General features: G+C 49.8%; 1 protein-coding gene across 1 annotated transcript; it reads left to right on the top strand.

Moving 5' to 3' along the window:
* Positions 1–2,459: 2,459 nt before the first annotated feature.
* Positions 2,460–12,045, top strand: KLHL40 (kelch like family member 40; the record flags this gene model as incomplete). Its single annotated transcript, XM_084205416.1, has 6 exons — positions 2,460–3,605; positions 7,073–7,233; positions 8,632–8,739; positions 9,777–9,962; positions 10,967–11,113; positions 11,934–12,045. 6 exons carry the CDS (start codon positions 2,460–2,462, stop codon positions 12,043–12,045), a joined length of 1,860 nt encoding a protein of 619 aa, XP_084061542.1.
* Between the last annotated feature and the right edge of the window lie 3,194 nt (positions 12,046–15,239).

Below are 15,239 nucleotides of genomic sequence, written 5' to 3'. Positions count from 1 at the left end.
GCCAAAATATCAGTGAGCTATCAATATTATCCTCATCCTAGATCAGGAAAAACACAGCTCTGCAGGAGGAAAATTAACTCTCCCAGATGAAACCAGGACCTCCACCCACTCCCGTGTCCTGGGGGACTGTTGCCCACTTGGGGACACATTTAATGACTGTGGGAATCCACTGGTCATTGGAAATCCCTGCCTGTGGCCCTGTCAGACCTGCAGGACAGTGCACCCAGACTCCTGGAAAACCAGGGCTGCTTCCCCAAACCTGGGAGCTGCTCCAGCTGCTGGGCAAAGCCACCAAAGCCCTTGGAGTCCCCAGGGCAGGTTTGGGACCAGAACAGAGCCCTTTCCCTGGGTGAGCCACCAACCTGGGAGATGCCAGAGACCCACCAGGTACCAGAGCTCCTCTGGGAAGGGCTGCAGCTGAATTTTAGCAGTGGCACCCCCTGGGGTGGGGGATAAGGAAGCCAAACTCAGCTGGCAGCACAACGAAAAGGAAAACAAGGCAGGGCTCGAGGGAGATTAAAGGCAAAGGGAGGGGGGAAATCCCAGCTGGTGGCACAAGAACACAGGATTAAACTTGGGATGGCACAGAGCTGATGCAGAGGGGGCAGAGAGGGGAGGGAGGGGGTGTCCAGCCCCAGATGTCAGGGAGCAAAGAACCCTGAAGTTCGACCCAGTTCAAAGATCAGCACTCGGAGCTTGATCCTGGCACAGATGAGCAGCACAGGAGAGCTCAGGATGTGAGCTCTGGAAACAGCTTGTGATTATTTCCCTGCTGGATTGGTACCTCCCAGATGCTGCTGGAACCACACCAGTTCAGAAGGGCTTCATACTGGTATAGCTCCCTACCTTTTCTAGAGGTAACCACCATAGCAATTTTTATAAACATGTCCCTGCCAGGGTAAAGGGCTGTGTGGCTTTAAACACACCAAGAATAATGGCTAATATTTTTTCATAGACTTAATTAAATCATTAATTAAATCTGTGCCATCACTGAGTGTCAGACAGCCCAGAGGGTCCACAGCAAGAGATAAAACAGATTCATGTGCAAGTTTTACTATGGGTATAAATAATTATAGCTACTCTGCTCACCCATGTCTGTCAAAACTAATTTGCTTCTTTGTGATCTCTGTGGGAATAGCTGGACCTGGCCTGGCCATTTGAGGGCCCAGGGGACTTCCTAGACATCCATGGGTAGGCAAGCAGGACACAAAAGCTGCTGGAGAGCTCAGCCACCCTGGAGCATCAGCTCCAGGCCAGGCAAGTTGTCCTGCTGTGTCTCTAGGGGAATGATGAACCAGAAGGTCTGAGCAGGAGACCCTCAATTTCCTGGAAGGTATTTGTGTTTAGATGTCCTAATCAGTGAGTTTAAGCCCACTACTGCATTTCCTTTATTTCTATTCTGCCTCAGATGCTCTGTGTCACCAGGATCTGGAAAGGATGGATTTATTGGTGCCAAGGTGCCCAGAGACTGTGCCACTGGGGCCATTTGCATGCTTGACAGAGTCACAGAATCAGGGAGGCTGGAAAAGAGCTCTGGGGTTGGCTCCAACCTGTGGTTGAACCAGACCATGGCCCTCAGTGCTGTGTCCAGTCTTTGCTTCACACCTCCAGGGATGGTGACTCCAGCACCTACTGCAGGGAAAAATGGCCATTCCTCTCCCACTGTCCTCAAATCTCCTGCTTTAGTGAGGATTTTAAAGGAACTTCCAGCACAGGTCTCGTATCCCATACAGGGCTGTAAATAAACACCTCTATCTCCATTTCCCACCCCTTTCCAGACCCCGGAAAAGTGACTCCAGAGGAGAATAAAGGACAAACCTGTGGAGCAAAGCAGGCCTGGGTGGGAGCTGGCTGGAGCTGGGGATGCCACAGAGCCCACACAAGACCTTCCCTTAGCACATCCTTCCAGCTTTGACTTCATGGCCTATTTTCAGCACAGCTAAAGGTCCAGCATTTTCAGAGCACCATCAGGAGGAAGTCCCAGCCTTGCCACCCATGACCCAAACAGCAAATTGGGCTGTTAGATTCACCCAGACCCATGGGTCGCACGTGTCCCCCATGGTGTCACAGCAGCCAAACCTGCTGCTCTCCCCGCGGTGACTCACGAGCTGACAGACCCTTCCTGAATTCCTGGGGCTGGAATTACAGCTGTTCCCCCGGCCCCCCTCCCTCCCTCCTTGTCCAATGTGTCATATTAAAGGGTGATCGGCTTACACATGCTGCACTATGGATTCCTTAAGCTCTGCAGCGCTGTGTCTATATATAAAGCCCCGAGCTGGAAGCTGAAGTGCACAGACAGCTGGGAGCTGTCTCACATTCCCGGTGTGCCAGCGGTCTGGAAGCCCATCAGGCTGTGAGCTCTGCTCTGAGCAAGTTTCTTTACTCAGGTTTAGCTACAGCCACCAATATTTATCCATAAGAGAAGGACTGGGGCAAAGAACGAGCGGTTATTCGCCACCATGGGTTTGCCTCTTGAGCAAGTGGAAGAATTGCGTCTCTACCAGCAAACTCTTCTCCAGGATGGACTCAAAGACATGTTGGACCACAATAAGTTTCTGGACTGCGTCTTAAAAGTGAAAGGGAAGGAGTTTCCCTGCCACCGGCTGGTGCTGGCAGCCTGCAGCCCGTATTTCCGGGCCATGTTCCTCTCAGACATGGAAGAGAGCAAGAAGAGGGAGATCAGCTTGGAAGACGTCGACCCAGACGTGATGGGCAAGATCCTCCACTACATCTACACCTCCGAGCTGGAGATCACCGAGCAGAACGTGCAGGACATCTTCTCCGTGGCCAACATGTTCCAGATCCCCTCCATCTTCACCGTGTGCGTGTCCTTCCTGCAGAAGAGGCTCTGCCTCAGCAACTGCCTGGCCATCTTCCGGCTGGGATTGATGCTGGACTGCGCCCGGCTGGCCGTGGCCGCCCGGGATTTCATCTGCGACCGCTTCGCGCTGGTCTCCCGGGACGAGGAGTTCTACCAGCTCTCCCCCGACGAGCTGATCGCCATCATCTCCAGCGACTCGCTCAACGTGGAGAAGGAGGAGAGCGTCTTCGAGGTGGTGATGAAGTGGGTGGGCACCAAGGAGCGCGAGAGCCGGCAGAAGGCCCTGCCTGTCATCTTCGAGAGCATCCGCTTCCGCCTCATGCCCGGCGACTACATCAGGGACCACGTGGAGAAGCACGCCGTGGTCAAGGCCAGCCCCGAGCTGCTCAAGAAGCTGCAGATGGTGAAGGATGCCCAGAAAGGCAAGTTCACCGTGGTGAAGAAGAAGAAAGTGAAGAAGAACAGTGAGAATCAAGCAAAGGAGGATGTTGTCAATGGAGCGGTGGAGGAAGGGGAAGATACGGAGGAGGATGCTCTCCCCGGGATCCTGAATGACACGATGCGCTTTGGGATGTTCCTCCAGGACCTGATTTTCATGGTGAGTGACAGTGGAGCGGTGGCCTATGACCCCAACGCCAACGAGTGCTATTTTGCCTCCCTGTCTACTCAAATCCCAAAGAACCACGTCAGTCTGGTGACCAAAGAGAATCAGATCTTCATTGTTGGAGGACTGTACTACAACGAGGACAACAAAGAGGATCCCATGAGCTCCTACTTCCTACAGGTACTACCTTTGTCCTTCTTTTGTTTCTTTGACCACTTGGGAACATCACCAAGCTTTAGCTTGCATGCAAAGCCCATAATATTTGTTGTCATGTGATGTTAAAATGAAAGCTGTAAACGAAGGAGAATGATCAGGGTTGCTTTAGTGGGGATTCTTTTCCATTTATTTTTGAGGAAGATGCCACAGAGGGATGGTTGTGGTAGATGAGGCAGAAGGTTTGAAGGAGTAGGAAATAGGAATGAGCCTTGCTGATCCAAATCCTGAGGAGAGGATTGTTTAGAACAGTGAATTTGGCGCAGCCCTGGCTGTCACAGGGTTCACAAACTGGGAGGTTCATGGCATCAGACCTGGCATCCCCTGCCTTCCCTGGTTATGAACCCCAGGAAAACCCAAGGGTGCCGCTGCCCCGTGCTGAAAAAGGAGCAGCAGCAGCTGCAGCCACAGAGCAAACAGCCCAAGGACACAGGGCACGTCCCTGCCTCCCAACACGTGCCCGTTCCCAGTGCTGCTCCTGCCCCTGGAGACAGGCTTGGTCCAGCTCAGAGTCTCTGCCTCAGCTATTTCCATCCTGAGAGGGAAACCACCACGAGCTGTCTTTGGGGATACCCCTGAGGGAAAGTGGCTGTTCTAACTCAGCAGTGACCCAGCTGTGACTGGATTGAGCTGTGCAGGCAATCTGAGCCCCAGCCTGGGCTGCAGCCCAGATTTCTTTCCCTGTAGACAGCTAACACAAGGCTCCTGCCCTTCCTGCTGACCCCAAGGAATCCAGTAAACCCTCTATTCTTCCTCCCATACTCAGAAATCCTTTTTTTGTTCCCCTTCATGGCTCAAATCTTCTGGGAAGAAACAATAACATGTCTCAAGCTCACATCTTCTGGGAAAAAACAATAACATCTCCAGGCAGAAAGGATAAAATGAGGGTGGTTGCCAAGCTGAGACACAGAGCCCTGACCCCTGCCTTGGCTCATTGCCCTCATCAGTGGGGCTGCACATCATGCAGGGACCAGGCTTGTCCTCACCTGGAAAGGGGCAGGGGGTTGTGCAGGCCAGGTGAAGTCCAGGGAATGGGAAGCCAGGAGGAAGAAACCCCAGCCCTATGCAGCAGGAGGGAGTGGTAGAGCTGAGGAAGTGCTGGGGGTGTCCTGTTTGAGACACAGCCCTTCACACTGTCCAGTCCATGATGACAGAGGTGTGGGCAACCCCATCAGTTACCTGTGAAGAGCAGGCCAATGAAATCAGCCAAACCGGTGCCTAAAGATCAATCTTCCCAGCAGAGGTGGAGCAGGGTCCAGAGAGGTCACAGAACTTCCACAGAATCATGGAATGCCCTGGGAGGCCATTCTATGGAATCCTGAGAGGGACCTTGAGGATCTCCTAGTTCCAAACCCCTGCCATGAGCAGGGACACCTCCCACTAAACCAGGCTGCTCAGAGCTCCATCCAACTTGGCCTTGAACACTTCCAGGGGTGGGGCAGCATCCGTGGAAACATTCCATATTTGACTGCACAAAGCCCTGGGAAACAGCTCTAACTCCAAATCTGTGCCCCTCTGAACTCGTGGGTTGGGTAAAAAACCTTTGGTGGTCCTTTCCCCCCAAAGAACTCTGTGGTTCTAAGCTGCAAACAAGCAAGATTTCTCTATTCAGCTCCCAGTTTGCCACTGACTCAGTGGCAAATGCCTTGAGCTTCATGGGGCCAATTTCAGCTCTTCCCCACAAGAAGGGTCTCTTCACACATCACCATATCACTCGTGCTTGGGAGAATCAGACAAGCCCTGGGACTGGAGAGTGCCATCAGTTTGCAAATGTTTAATTTATTACATCAGTGTCATTGTGTAGCTCACAGTTGCTGTATGAGCAAGAGAGGTTTCGAGCCCTTTTTTTCAGCTCAAACAACACATTTAGACATACAGCTCTATGACAAGCCACTGTGCCACAGCTCCCTACACCCTCTGACTCTTTCTATCCCCCCAAATTCCACATTCCCCCTGCTGAAGCCAGGTGCATTAGGTCAGGGATAATTTAGATTTAAGGACAGGCACCAAAATATAAAAATGCTGATAAATCCCAGGGGCCTTGCAGATTTTGGCAGGAGCAAAATGATTCCATTGACATTTCAGATGGAAAAGGGTATCCTTTCTTTGTCACTTGCAAGATTCATGACTCGAAAACAATGCTGAATCCATCAAGAAGCAGGAACTATCCCGATGACTGAACTGCTCGGGGTTGCACTATAAATAACACATGTGTGGACCACAGCTTACAAAGAGACAAAAACCACAGGCACCCAGCTGAGGGCGAGTCTTTGGAGCCAACCCATCAGGCTGAAGCTCCTTGGCCTGAGCCCATGGCAAACAATGCTCCAGGCAGTGCTGCGTCACAGCTTCATCCTGCAGTCCCACAAAATTGGCTGCAAGACATCCTTCCCTCCTCTATCAAGCTATATTAATTTTTTCCCCCCAGTTCCCATTAAGCCACAGTGCTCAGAGTCTCCAGTCTAAGAGTTTTTATTCTTTTTTTTTTCAATTTTTTTTGGGTGGGAGACGAGGTAATGCCTTGATCTACAGCTGTCCAAGGATTTGGTGATCTGATCCAGCAGCTTGCTCATCTGTCAGATGGGTCTGGCACACTTTATCTGTGTGGCCAACATTGCTGGCAGCACAGTTACCAGGCAGAGATGGAAAATGCCAGGATGAAATACCGTGAGGTGTTCTATGCATGAAAAGGTTCAGGGAAATTTCTAGGATTGAAATGCTTCCATTCCTCCAGTCCCAGAATTAATCCATTTCAAGTGCAGCAAGAAGCCTTTCACCCAAAGGTGACCAAGCTTGCTCCAAGTTCCAGGTTAGAAGAAGAGACTCAGGAGAGAGCTTGTCACTCCACAACCCCCTGAAAGGAGGCTGGAGCAGGGGGGGTTGGCCTCTTCTCCCAGGCAGGCAGTGACAGGATAAGAGGACAAGGCCTCAAGCTGCACCAAAGGAGGTTCAGGTTGGACATCATGGAGAATTTTTTTACTGAAAAGGTGGTCAGGCACTGAGATGGCTGCCCAGGGAAGTGGTGGAGTCCCCGTCCCTGGAGATGTTCAAGAAATGACTCGATGTGGCACCCAGTGCCATGGAATTGACAAGGAGGTGACAGGTCAAAGGTTGGACACAATGATCCCAGAGGCATTTTCCAACTTTAACATAATTCTATAAGGTCCAGGTTTTGATGAATAAAGCAGAACATGTTGCTGCAGACCCATCTCTGCTCTTATGCCTTGTCATAAAAGGTCTCTCATACAAATTGTGACTTGGGTTTGCTCTCAGAACTCCCACCCTGCTCCAGCTGACAAAGGCACAGGAGCATTGCAGAGAGTGCTGCTGGGGTGACCAAGCTGCACATGGGAACACACTTTGTCCTCCACCTCTGGACCCTGCCTCCTGCTCACCAAATGGGCACACACTAATCACCATATGTTCCCTTCCAGTACGACCATCTGGATGCAGACTGGCTGGGGATGCCCCCCCTGCCCTCCCCTCGCTGCCTCTTCGGCCTGGGGGAGGCAGAAAATTCGATTTTTGTGGTTGGAGGGAAGGAACTGAAGGAGGGAGAGAAGACTTTGGATTCAGTCCTGTGCTATGACCGGCTGTGAGTGTCCCCTGTGAGTGTGGGGCGGGAGGGGGCTTGGAGGAGAAGGTGGAGCAGCTGCCATGGGTCAAAAGGTTTGGGAGAAGGGCTTGAACTCTGTATGAGGCTGCTGGGACTGCCCTTGAGCTGTGCCCTGGGGCTCTGAGCTCTCTCACTCCAGCTGCTCCCTTTACTGAGCCTCCTGGAGAGGGAAGCCTTTATGGGGATATTTTGTTATCTGGGATTGATAATAGTCAGTGCTCCTGTGAGACATGTACAGAGGTGTTTTTTTCTTCTGCAAAATCTTCTGCTCTTTCCCATTGATTAAAGGATCAGTGACATTCACTGTAGTCTCACCAAAAGAGGTTTGAACAGAAAAGCTTGTTTTTAAATTTTTCAGATGTGTCACAGAATGGCTCATCCTGATTGATATCAGGCTTAATATCCAATTATTTTTGGACAATGGGCTCTGACCCATGCTAGCTCATGAGCTTTATTAAAAGGCACCATCCTGTTCTTCTCTCAGGAGACAGAAACGTCCAAAGCCTGCTGCTCTCTGCCCCAAAGAGACAGAGCAGCAGCCATCAACAAGCCTTTGCTTGGTCTATATTTAGATGTGTGTGCTTCCAAGCCTGTTTTATAGGCAGAGATTTGAAACCAGTTCCATTCCCACAGAGCAGGGCATTTATCTGCCCCTGCAGACTCTGGGAAAGAATTTGTCTGCCCCCACTAAGTCCTTGGGGGTGGTTTGAGTATCAGTTTGAAGCTGGTAGGGATGTGATCAGCACCACTCTATCTCTGGTTTTATTTGGTTGATATTATTCTGATTGAACATGGCTGAACACGAGCCAGCCATGCGCCCAGGTGGCCAAGAGGGCAGTGGATTGCATCCATCCATCCATCCTTCCATCCTGGATGTATCAGCAGAACCAGGGAATGTTCCTTCCTTTGTGCTGGGCACTGTGAGGCTGCACCTCAAATCCTGCATCCAGCTTTGGGCCTCTCATGACCAGAAGGACATTGAGGAGCTGGAGTGAACCCAGAGAAGGGAACAGAGGTGGGGAAGGGTCTGGAGCACCAGGAGCAGCTTGGAGAAAAAGAGGTTCAAGTGGTCATTATTGCTCCCCATCCCTACATGAAAATAATCAAGCAAATAATGGATATTAGCATATATACTCTGCTTGTTTTAGGATAATTTTTATTATTTTTAGGAACATTATTATTATTTTTAGGATCATTAGACATTTACTGTCTGAGCCTGCCCCATTGCAGACCTTGTGTTTCTGAGACTGAGTCCAGCCCTGTGCTCCCCTCTAGGTCTGGGAAATGCCATGTCCTCTAGGCATCATCCAGCAAGCTACAAATCCTTTTGATTCCCATCTTTTCCTGAGCCATCTTCTTCTTCCCCATCTTTTCCAGGTCCTTCAAGTGGGGTGAGGCTGATCCCCTTCCCTACTCAGTTTATGGCCACGCCGTGGTATCACACAAGGATCTTGTCTACGTCATCGGGGGCAAAGGAAGTGACAAGTAAGTCAAAAAGCAAGAGAAAATCAAGGAGGCAATCCCCCAAACCAGTGGGAGTGCAGAGTTGGTACCTCCTCAGCCTGGTTTAAGGAGGGCTGGATGGGATGGGAGATGTGGATCCTTCCTTCTCTGCTCACCTCTGTGCCTGCAGCCCTTTCCAAAACCTTAGGAGGCCAACAGGGACATCAGGAAGATGGCAGGGTCCTTACAGGAGAGAGAATGTATTGCCCCACTCCTGGAAGGGCTGGAGGGGGCTTTGAGGGAAACTGGTCCAGTGGAAGGTGGCCCTGCTCATGGGGGATCCTTCCAAATCAAACCACAAAAATATAAATGTCCCTTAGACTGGGAGAGGCATTGAAGAGCAAGAAGCCCCTTCACTTTTAAGGTGCCCTGTCTTGGGCTTGTGGAGCAGAGTGGTCACCATAGTCAAATCCAGGTGTGTATTTGCAACAGGAGGGAAAAACTTCATCCACCCTGAGCCCATCCCACCCTCCTGCAGGAGACGAGCTCAGCAGGAAAAGCCTCTCTCAGGAGCATCATGGTGGCTGCCTTGCAGGGCACAAATGTGGCTGTTTGCAGAGCAAACATTCCACAACCCAGCAAGGACTGGTCCAGCTTGGGAAGGGTTATGGTCTGAAAGGTGTGAACATCCTCACACTGCCCACCTGGCCACAGGAACGTCACTGAGGATATTCTGCAGCATCATGGTGGATCAGGAGCAATAAATCAATGCCTTGAAGGCTGTGAGAGGTCCTAAGAGGCTGTCTGGACCTGTATCCAGGTGTGTGAGCACCAAGCTGAGCTCTCAGGACTCCTGTCCAAAGATACAGCAGGAGGGAATGTGTTACACACACAGGTGGTGGCTCCAGGCATGGACACCCAACAAAGGAGGTGTGTTCCTCCACTCATGCCAATGTGAAGGAGCAAAATCCTCCCTAGAGATCCCACCTTCTTCCCAGCAGACACCCCCAAACCCCAGGAGTGCAAAACCACCCCTTGGCAGCTGACTGAGGCTCCTTTCCCCTCTCCTTTTTCTCCAGGAAGTGCCTGAAGAAGGTGTGTGTCTACAACCCAGCCAAGTTTGAGTGGAAGGAAGTGGCTCCCATGAAAACCGCCCGCTCCCTGTTCGGAGCCACCGTGCACAAGGACAAAATCTACGTGGCAGCTGGTGTCACTGACTCTGGTTTGACCAACTCAGTGGAGGTCTACGACATTGCCACCAACAAGTAGGTCCTGGGTTGGGGTTACACAAGGAGTAGGTGTAGGCTCAGAAACTTCCAACCACCCTGGAGTTGGTTTGTGGCTCCTGATGTCAGTTCCTCCCGTTTATACACCCATGGTAGGGGAGTTGGAGCTGGATAATCTTTAAGGTCCCTTCTAACACAAGCAATTCTAGGGTTCTATGGTTTCTCAGAAAGCTGGGCATCACCAAAGTCACTGTGGTTGGGCTGGGGATCATCTCAGGCTTGTCCTCAAAGTGGTTTCACCCACCGTGTCATCCTTGGGTTCCCTGGAGCTTCACCCAACACAATAAACCCTCTGAGTTTGGGTGTCTCTTGCAGCTGCTGCCCCAGCACTGGGACATACTGGTCCGTGCACTCAAAGCAAAACAAAGTTGAACAATGATGATGGGAACAGTTTTCCTGAAAACTGCCAGGGTGTGGTCCCATCCCACCTAGACCTGCACAACTGGATCTGCCCCTAGTGAGCTCAGCTCTTGAATCCTGATTTGAGGCCATCCTCAGCCTGGGGGTGGCCAGGATGCTCTAACTTTCAGGGGAGTTTGAAGGATCTGGGGCTGTTCAGCCTGGAGAAGAGGAGGCTCAGAGGTGCCCTTATTGCTCTCTACAGCTCCCTGAAGGCAGGCTGCAGACAGCTGGGGTTGGTCTCTTCCACCTGGCAGCACTGACAGAACCAGAGGGCATAGACTCAAGCTGTGTCAGGGAAGGTACAAAATGAATATTAGGAAAAATTTTTCACTGAAAGAATAATAAAGTACTGGAATGCTCCTCCCAGGGAGGTGGTAGAATCACCATCTCTGGATGTGTTTAAAAAAAGACTGGCCATGGCACTTGGTGCTACAGTCTGGTTGAGGTGTTAGGGCATAGGTTGGACTCGATGACCTTGGAGGTCTCTTCCAGCCTCATTGTTCTGTGATTCTGTGATTCTGTGATTCTGTGATTCTGTGATTCTGTGATTCTGTGACCTTGTCCCCTCTCTCACGTGGCAGGTGGGACACCTTCCCTGAGTTCCCCCAGGAGCGCAGCTCTGTCAGCCTGGTCAGCCTCTCTGGGGTGCTCTACCTGCTCGGGGGCTTCGCCACGGTGGAGACCGAGTCGGGAGAGCTGGTGCCAACGGAGCTGAACGACGTTTGGAGGTGACAAACCTTCCCCAAGGGAGCATGGGAGGGATGCTAGTAATGAAATAGATCATTTCTGTCTGCTTTTATGCTGTCAGTGCAAGATGGAGGTTGTCACCCCAGCACCAGGCTGCAGGCTCAGCACCGGGTGTCTGGGAATTTTGCCAGGCACATTGGTGCTTCAATGATCTATCCTAACTTCACACGGCAACAGACCAGGGGAAATTTGCTCCTTTGGCTTTGTTGTGCGTTGACATTTTGCCTGGAGCAGGTTCCAGCCTCTCCTTTGGTGTGGAGCAGCATCTGTGCGATGCTTCCTCTCCCTGGGAACAGCCAGTGCTTGGGCTGGGAAGCAGATAGTCTGGGTTGGGAAGCAGATAGTCTGGGCTGGGAAGCAGATAGTCTGGGCTGGGAAGCAGATAGTCTGGGTTGGGAAGCAGATAGCTTGGTCTGGGAAGCAGATAGCTTGGTCTGGGAAGCAGATAGTCTTACATGCAAGAGGAGTGGGCAGAAAGCACTTTAGTGACAGCTGCTAGTGCAGCATTGGCTGCTCCTGTCCCTCAATTCAGTGCTCTGGCACCCTCAGCAGGATCCTGCTGTCCTTCACCATGGATGTTCCACCTTGGTGCCATCCACCCAACTCCCAGAAGAAAAATATCCCCTCCCCTGCAGGACCACGTGCTGATATCCACATCCCCCAAAGCAGAGCACGCCAGGGCTGAAATTCATGCAAACTCTTGTGGCCAAATAACTCCTGTGGGCTGCCACCTCTATGGAGAGCAGCTGGAGGGAGGGAGAGGAGACCTTTCCTCACCACTGTCTGTCTGCCTCTCCCCAGGTACGACGAGGAGCAGAAGAAGTGGGAAGGGGTTCTCCGGGAGATCCAGTACGCCTCCGGCGCCACGTTCCTGCCCGTGCGCCTCAACGTCCTGCGCCTCACCAAGATGTAGCCAGGGGGGGTGGGTCCTCTTTCCAGGGGCTGCTGGGGCAAGGAGGGATGGGGAGATGCTTCTCAGAGATGTGGCATCTGGACACTGCCCAGGACATTGCATCTGTGATTGGGAATTTTTTGGATATGTGGGAAAGAGGGGAGAGTATCTGGAAAACCTCCCGGGAACTTGAAGGTGCTCACAAGGTAATTAAAGAGGGGATCTGGAGCCTGGAAGAAGCTGGGGAAGACTGAGAAGCACAGAAAAATTAGTTATTCCAGTCTCAAGAGACAGGACAAATAGATTATACATTTTTAAACTTATTTCTCCATGTTTTTCCCCATCTTTTCAACTGCTGTTGGACTTCTCCAACAAACAGGGGATGCCGAAAGTGAGGACTAAGATGACATTCCCCAGGGAAAGGCATCCACAAAGTATTTCCCAGCCTAAGGTGTCTGTGAGCACAGTGTTCCTTGGAGAGGAGAAGGAAGGCTTAAAGTGAAGTGGTACAGGAGAGACCTGGTAGAATTTGATGAGTTCCTGAGTGAAGAGGGTTGTTGGCACGAGATAGTTAAAGGAGAAGATCATGTGAGCAGAAGAAGCACTTTGGAAGTTGTAATAAAAAGCAAATAATCTTAGTTCTTTGCCTCCACCTTGACTTTGGAGTGATGAGAGGCCAGGAGCAGAGTCTCAGGAAGGGAGGAGTCATGGAAGTTGTAGGGTGGGAAGGGGGAGAGATGGACAGAGGATGCCATGTGTGGTCACCTCCAGCCTTTTGGGCTCCTCATCTGCAATCACAGATCACAATGTCCTCACCTATGGATGGAAAAATGCTGGGTTTTAGGGAAAGGTTTTATATTTTTGCTGTTTTTCTTATTTTTCATGTTTTTTCATATTTTACTTTGCTAAGATCTCAGATGTGTTTGGCTCAAAGAGAGCTTCTGACTGAGGAAGAATTAATATTTATTTTAAAGTTGTCAATAATGAAGTTTTGATAGAGACATGACTGTACTGGCAGCAGGAAAAAAGATCTGTTAGAGCAAAAATCTCCTGATGTTCCCACCATCTGACCAGTGGTTTATTTAAAAATAAATGTGACTTTTCCAAAAGAAATCCCCCATGTCTGCACATTGATAAAGCTGAAACTGATCTTTTACAGCAACCAAAGACAAGGACTGAGCACAAGCTGTGATGGACACATGCAGCAAAACAGCCCCATGGAGAGCCCCATCTTTTCTTGTTATTTTCCCTCATTTGAGAGCTGAAATTTTAGGATCTGTATCCTTACAGCTCTTCCCTATGGATGTCACAACCAGGAGTTTACCCAGGAAGGAAGGAAGCTGGATGCCTGCACTGACAGGGTGAGATGAAACAGCCTCAAGCTGTGCCAGGGGAGGTTTAGATTGGAAATTAGGATGAGGTTTTTCATGGAAAGGATTATAAAGCATTGGAAAAATCAGTGGAGTTCCAGTGATGGAGTCACCATCTCTGGAAGTGTTCCAAAAAAATGTGGATGCGGCACTCAGGAACACGGTTGAGTGGTGAACATGGTGGTGGGGCTGGGTTGGTGGTTGGACTCAATGAGATTTAAAAGTCTTTTTCAACCTTATCAATTCTATGATTCTGTGATGTCATAGTACCATTAACAGGGTTGGTAATCAATAATAATTAAAAAAAAGAACAAAAACAATCCTTGCAAAATAATTGCCTCAAAGTGGTATGAACATTCTGGTATCACAAATCTAGGTCAAAATGCAGTTGTGGAGAAACTGAAATATGTTTGGAAGGAAAGAGAATTCAAGGGGAAGTAAAGTAACCAGAGTCTTGTCCTGGTTTCATTTGAAGGATTTAGGAAGTTACAGGATAAGCTCCTTAGAGGACAATCACATCAGAACAGTAATGAAATATTTCAAAAGAAAAAGAAATCCAAGGTGACTGGCTGTCACAAAGTAGCTTAAAAAAAACCAAAAACCAGGAACAAAAAGCTTTGAAACAATCAAATGTGTGAAAAATGCACGAAAAAGAAATAAACACCTTCTGCCTAATTCTGCAGAAATTCATGTAGACAATTCCCTAGCTAATTAAAGATGACTCTTCCAAATAGCTTCTGGCAGAAAAAAAAAGAAGAAAAATTTTTTAAAAAATTAAAAATCCCCTGCATAGAACAACCATTTAAAAAAGCTATTTATTACAGTGTCAGGATCCCACCTCCTGCCTACAACAACACCATCCCTGGAAGGGCTCAAGGAATGAGTGGAAGTTGCACTCAGTGCTCTGGTATGGCTGACAAGGTGGAGATCTTGAAGGTTTTTGGAAAATACCTCAAAGATTTTGTGATCCTGTGACCTTTGCTTCAGCTCTTCTTGCTGAATGCTGGCTGGGAAGTTGTCGATGATCCTAACAGAAGTTTAATCCCCACTCACCTCCTGCCACATTTCTTGGCTCTCCTGGAGAAATTCTGGGATTTTTGAAGCCACCAGGAGAATGTTGTTGACTTTCCACGAGTTGTTGTGATGTGGTCCCTGATAAAGGCTCAAGATGTTTCAAATAAACTGGAGTTTGTGTGGTTCACATCCAGCTGTGGAGAAGCCACCCCTGGCACAAGGCAGGAAACGATAAAAGGAAAAATAGCTGTTGTATAAAAATATCCAGAAGAACATGAAATATCCCTCTGCTTGAGCAACAAGAGGCAAATCTCAGCACATGCTGGTCCGAGGAAGGAGGCAAAGCTGGACATCACCAAGTGAAGGTGTGGCCTGGGGATGTTCCTCCACATCTCCAAGAGGCTGTGTCAGTTTAAAAGACATCACAGATAAGGAATGCCACCAGGAAAGCTCAGGGAGACATCACTCTTCCCTGCTGCCTGGTGTTTTCTTGGCTCAGATGCAACAGCTCCAGTGGCACAGGTCCCCCTCAGATAATGACAGTGGCAAAGACTACATCCAAAGGCTGAGGGAAAACCATCTCTTCTTCCATTATCTTCCCAATATCCATGCTGATATTGCTGGAGAGGTTGCCACTGCTCCATTTTAAATTAATAAAGGCACTGGGTGCTTTTGGATGTCCTCCTTGGTTTCTCCTCTGCCAACAGAGATCAGAGAGCCCCTGCTCAAGAGTTCACACCGACCTGATGGAGCCAGTAGGACCAGGCACTCAGTCCTTACCCCAGGGCTGTAAGCACCAAATTTTTTCTTCTATCCACTCACCACCCTTGC

The sequence above is a fragment of the Fringilla coelebs genome (genome assembly GCF_963513975.1).
Source record: "Fringilla coelebs genome assembly, chromosome: 1".
NCBI lineage: Eukaryota > Metazoa > Chordata > Aves > Passeriformes > Fringillidae > Fringilla > Fringilla coelebs.
The sequence above is the reverse complement of the archived record's forward strand: the minus strand, read 5'-3'. Positions and strand labels throughout refer to the sequence as shown.